The 5,915-nt window shown below is 36.0% G+C and overlaps 1 protein-coding gene across 2 annotated transcripts; it reads left to right on the top strand.

Annotated features, from left to right (window-relative positions):
• Nucleotides 1–1,071: 1,071 nt before the first annotated feature.
• On the top strand, nucleotides 1,072–5,672 carry LOC102620582 (protein RBL). Of its 2 annotated transcripts, none has more exons than XM_006485462.4 (5): nucleotides 1,072–1,238; nucleotides 1,345–1,443; nucleotides 2,107–3,194; nucleotides 3,272–3,530; nucleotides 5,383–5,672. In XM_006485462.4, the coding sequence occupies exons 1-5, from the start codon at nucleotides 1,220–1,222 to the stop codon at nucleotides 5,571–5,573; spliced, it is 1,656 nt and encodes a 551-aa protein (XP_006485525.1). In that variant the 5' UTR covers nucleotides 1,072–1,219; the 3' UTR covers nucleotides 5,574–5,672. The 2 variants fall into 2 exon arrangements, with proteins under 2 accessions (XP_006485525.1, XP_006485526.1); XM_006485463.4 differs by lacking the exon at nucleotides 5,383–5,672 and adding an exon at nucleotides 3,839–4,617.
• The last annotated feature ends 243 nt before the right edge of the window (nucleotides 5,673–5,915 follow it).

The following is a 5,915-nucleotide window of genomic DNA, read 5'->3' as shown; positions in this document are numbered from 1 at the left end:
ATCCGAGCTTGATTTTTTTCGAATTGGGGTTGGATTATTTAACTAGCTCTAATAGTCTTCGGTAGAGTGACTATTGAATCATTTGTATTCTCAATATCCTTTGATGAGATAAACGACATCTCTTATGTCAATTCTTATATCAATGACACCAAAGAGATATTAAATGAATGGAATTGTGATATGGATGGAATATAATGAAATAGAGTCACTTTGAGGTTTCCTATAAAACGAGGCATAGAACGGAGCCATTATGAAGAAGTTCTGGTTGCGCTTGTTCATGTCTCCCATTTGAGTTCTGCCGATGACATCGTTATTTTCACTAATGGGAGAAGGTAGAGCCTTTAGTAGCTTATGGATTTCCTTCATCACTATGAGACGGTTTTGGGCTAGTTAATTAATCAAGCTAAGAGTAATTTTTATATTGGTGGTTTGGCTTTTGCTTCTCCAGGCCATTGTTCACTATGTTACTGATTTTTAGTAGCATCAGCTTCCATTCACTTATTTGAGTGCTGGGTAGTTGTGTTGTAAAAATACTCAGTTATGAACATAATCAGTCAAATGTTAATTTTAAAAAGTGCTGTGAGTTTTAAAGAAGGTTGTATGTGCCTGGTAAATCTTATTCTTGAAACTGTGTAAGAATACAAATAATTAAAATGTATAAGTATATATATATGTATGCATATTTTATTCTGTATACACAATAGTTGACAACTAAAATAAATTTTTTATTTTGTTAATCTCTTTAAATTTAATAATTTATTTCGTAATTGAATAAAAATAATTTTGAGTTTTTCTAATAGATGTGAGAATATGTATAAAATTAGATTAATTATAAAATTAATTTTTAAAATTAGATTTTAAAAGTTAATCTTTTTTTACTTTTCAAAATTTGATATAAGATAAGTGAGTTTATTAAAAATACTTTTTAATTTTTTTTATTAAATATTAAAATTATTTTTGAACTTTTAAAATCAATTCTAAACAGGTCTATAGTCAACGAAAATGTATCATAAGTAAGCCCATATCATTACCCAAGCAAGCCCACAAGGCCATCGGTAAAATAGACAGTCAATGAGCAAGTACACCGAAGAAAACAAAACTAAAACTAAGCTTAATAAATTCTTGAGCCTGCCATCGAAATCTTTTCGCTCCTCTTTCGTTCTCTCTGTTTAAATTTTCTCAAAGTTCTCTTCTGGCTCGCGAACGCAAGTAGACCAGTATGAACGCCCCCATAATCGGTGCGTTTTTTAACTTTTAATTTGTTATTTAATTCGTGCGAATTTTGCTTCTCTCTAAACAATTTTCTAATTTGACATGTAAATTTTGTCGGTTATTGGCTTGAAGATCCTCTGCAAGGAGATTTCCCGGAAGTAATAGAGGAGTATTTAGAACATGGGGTTATGAAATGCATTGCGTTTAATCGTCGTGGCACTCTCCTTGCTGGTGAATCTTTCTCTCTCCTAGCTTAGCTCAGTGCCATTTTAGTTCTTTTGCCACTTCTACTTTCTGGGTATTTTCATTTTTTCATAGAAGATTTTTGTTTTTTGTGTAGAGCGATGGAGGTTCAGGTGTTTGACGAAATAACATTTTGAGATTAGCTTAAAATAAGAATATGACTTCTTATAACTTGTCAGATTTCAAGGATTTTTATGTTGGCTGGATTACTTATTTTGGAAAATATGCAGTGAATGTAGTGATCTAATGCTAGCTAGCAGATACATTTTGGCTTCGTGGTGGAATCACAGCTAATATTGTTTGCGAGATATTAATTTTCTTGTATTGGCCAATACTTGGTTCTTGTTGTAAGAAATTCACTGAGTGTGTGTCAATATAAAAAGCCTTAGTAATTGTGAACCCTTTTCATTGAAAGCTAGATTTACAAGAATTTCAGTAAAGGGAATTATGCTTTGTAAAGTTTAAATGAGCAATAAATGTGGATGATAGTTTAATGGTTACATCTTTAAATTAATGAATTACTGTATATTATTAAGGCTAGTTTAGTTCCTATATTTCTGTTCAGTAAAGATAATTAGTGGGAATTGGTCGGATATATTCCATGTTTTTTACTGCTCACCGTCTACACTTGTTGTCATTTTTCTTTGACAGCTGGATGTTCTGATGGAAGTTGCGTAATCTGGGATTTTGAGACCAGGGGAATCGCAAAGGAGCTTAGGGATAAAGAATGTGTTGCTGCGATAACAAGTGTCTGCTGGTCAAAATATGGTCATCGTATACTTGTGTCTGCTGCAGACAAATCATTAACACTTTGGGATGTCCTCAAGGGAGAGAAGATAACTCGTATAGTTCTCCAACAAACTCCACTACAAGCTCGTCTGCATCCTGGTTCTTCTACTCCATCTCTCTGCCTGGCATGCCCTCTCTCATCTGCTCCCATGATTGTGGACCTAAGTACGGGAAGCACAAGCATCCTGCCGATTGCAGTTCCTGACGTGGCTAATGGCATTGCCCCTTCCTCACGGAACAAATACTCTGATGGAACCCCCCCGTTCACTCCTACTGCTGCATGCTTCAATAAATATGGGGATCTTGTTTATGTGGGCAATTCCAAAGGGGAAATTCTTGTAATAGATCACAAAAGCAATCAAATACGGGCCTTGGTTCCTGTTTCCGGTGCTGCTGTGATAAAAAATATAGTGTTCAGCAGGAATGGTCAGTATCTCCTAACAAATTCAAATGATCGGACTATCAGGATCTATGACAATCTCCTGCCACTGAAAAATGGACTTGAAGCTCTTGTCGACATTGAGAAAGGGATTGCTGAGCCAAACGGCATTGAGAAGATGAAGATGGTTGGATCAAAGTGCTTGGCACTTTTCCGCGAGTTTCAAGATTCCATCACCAAGATGCATTGGAAAGCTCCATGTTTCAGTGGTGATGGTGAGTGGGTAATTGCTGGTTCTGCAAGCAAAGGGGAGCACAAGATTTACATATGGGACAGGGCGGGGTATCTTGTGAAAATCCTTGAAGGTCCTAAGGAAGCACTAATAGATTTAGCATGGCATCCGGTGCATCCCATTATTGTCTCTGTTTCCTTGACTGGGTGGGTTTATATCTGGGCTAAAGATTATACAGAGAACTGGAGTGCTTTTGCACCTGATTTCAAAGAGCTTGAGGAAAATGAAGAATATGTGGAACGGGAAGATGAATTCGATTTGAATACTGAAACTGAAAAGGTGAATGAGGGAACCAGATTAGCTGAGAAGAACTACTGTTTATTTTATGTTTTAAAAATATTTATTTGTGCATGCAGGTGAAAGAATCAAATGTTAATGAAGATGAAGAAGTTGATATTGTTGCAGTAGATAAGGATGCTTTCAGTGATTCAGATATGTCACAGGAAGAGCTGTGCTTCTTGCCTGCCATTCCCTGTCCTGATGTTCCTGAGCGGCAAGGCAAGTGCATGGGAAGTTCTTCAAAGTTGATGGATCGTAATCATTCTGGATCACCTCTTTCAGAGGAGGCCATGCAAAATGGACAAGCAGCAAACCATGCATCTAGTCCACTTGAAGGTATCTTCATGCTTATTGAAGTGCTTTGATTTAAACTTTACCTGGAGTTACTGCTTACGTAAATTAGGAAATCTTATGATAGTGTTCCAAGTTCATAGTTCATATAAAAGAACCAGAGTATAAAAAAAATACGCAGATAATCATAATGTGCGGCAGTTAAATAGAAAAAATTCTGGTAGCTTGTGCATGAAAATGTTTATATCATTTTGAATGATGGGATATGAATTTAACAAAGTATATTCTACAACCATAGAATGTGAAAGACGATTAATATTTTCATTCATAAACCTTTGTGCTGGTTGCTCCAGTTACAGTCTGCTTATGTGACTCCTGATTCCGTGGACGAGCATATAGAAAGCAAAGAGAGCCTCAGGATTGAGACAAGTATTTGATAGAAAGTTGAGCCACCCTCTCAACTCTTTCTAGGGAAATGAACTCTTGTATTTTTTCCCATAAATTTATCAAATCTCATATGTAAAAGTTCATCCTTATTTTCCTCTGTGATCTAGCTTCAATTTTTTTCTGATAGCAAACAGAGAAATTTTTATAGGTATTAGAAAGGAATAAATATTAGAAACTGAACCAGAGGTCCACAAACTAAAAGCTTCCCTACAGTTTAGATCACCAAAATCCGTACAGAACTTTTGAAAAAGAAAACCTTGAAACCCAAGACACAGAAATAAGAATCCAAACCAACAAAATTTAGCCCAAACTGCATCCCAATCAAGCTGAATGAAACAAAATGAGGAATCTTGAAAATGCTTGGAAGTTCACACCAAATAGAAGAAAAGAAAAGAATCCTGTCGCATAACCCAATAAAATCTTCCCAAAATGTACAGCTATTTCTTTCTTGCCATCACCCAAAAGAGAGCTAGGACAACACACTTCTATAATGTTTTGGCTTTCCTTCCTTTTCTGAAAGCAAAAATATTATCCATCATGGAAGCCTTATAAGAGGCTGGAGCTGCCCAAAGAGTGTTAGCTGCACCGCATAAATGAGCCCATAAAGAGGAGGCAACATCACAATAAAGAAAAAGATGGTTGTTGGTTTCTTAACTTCTTTCTACACATATCACAACAGGAAGGAGAAAGACCCATCTTAGAATTTCTCCTCTTATTCTTCTATCTAGTATTAATAATTCCAAGAGCTACAGTCCAAGCAAAAATTTGGACTTCAGGAGGAACATTTGCTTTCCAGAAGACCATCCCAATTTCATTAGAATCACTACTAGAATTGTCTTCAACCAACCAAGAAAAGTATGACTTGCAAGAGAACTTTCCAGAGACATCTAACTTCCAGATTATATCATCATTTTTACTCTTATCAAAGGAAAAAGAATCCATCAAAACTACGATAATCTTTATATCATTCAAATTTCTCCTCAAATTAAAATTCCAACTCCATTCTAAAAGGAGAGATCCTTGACCATTCTAGTTTTTATAGACACATCGTAGAAAGACATAATCTATAGTAGCGAGGAAATTGCTCAAAAGAGAGAGGTCTCTACCCACATATCTTCCCAAAATCGGATTTTCTCACCATTTTCCCTCTGCCCACCTGATATGGATGATCTTAGCTTCAATTGACAAACATAATAATATAAACTGAAAATTTGTTCATCTAGACTTTTATGAAGCCTCAAGTACGGAGAAAAGGGGCATAATGTTGCATGTTTCGTAGAGATTGATGCCACTACCTACTAACATCCATATGCTTCCTCAACGTGTCAGTCTTTTGTTCTTCCCTTTAGGTTGAGAAGGTTCTGCTGTTCATCAATCCTTTTCGAGAAACTAAATTACTTAAATCAAAGAAATTACTGATTTTTAAGCATTTGTGGATAATTTGTTGCAGAGGACACTGGAGGAACTCGCTTAAAACGGAAGCGGAAGCCTTCGGAGAAGGGGTTGGAATTGCAGGCTGAGAAGGTTAGGAAACCTTTGAAATCTTCTGGTAGATCATCAAAAGTGAAATCTAAATCTATGGCAGATCAGGACATGAGTAATGGTGTATATGGTGATGACATTTCTGATGAGTACCAATGACCACAAATCTATATATTTCCATTTGTACTAACAATTTTTTTTTCCCCTCCTTTTGAACAACTTACAGTCAGTATTTATTTCTTAAATATCTTTAGGTTCGCTGAGTGTGGTTATACTTGGGAATTATGTTTTACTAGTTCTCAAATTCTAGATTGTAAAATCAGGATTCTCATTTGGCAGTGCGGAGGGGCAAACCACAGTGGATGTATAAGAACTATCTGGGTTTCTTTTAGGTGGAAATCCTAGAGAAACTAGCTTTTTAGATCTGATGGTGGAAATGGTGGAGAAAGAAAAGATTAGATGGGTGGAAGGGAGTTTTCTATTTTGGGGCAGGCAGACTTA

This window comes from Citrus sinensis, chromosome 4 (genome assembly GCF_022201045.2).
Source record: "Citrus sinensis cultivar Valencia sweet orange chromosome 4, DVS_A1.0, whole genome shotgun sequence".
NCBI classification, from domain to species: Eukaryota; Viridiplantae; Streptophyta; class Magnoliopsida; order Sapindales; family Rutaceae; genus Citrus; species Citrus sinensis.
Note: the sequence above shows the minus strand (reverse complement) of the source record. Positions and strands in the feature narration are given on the sequence as shown.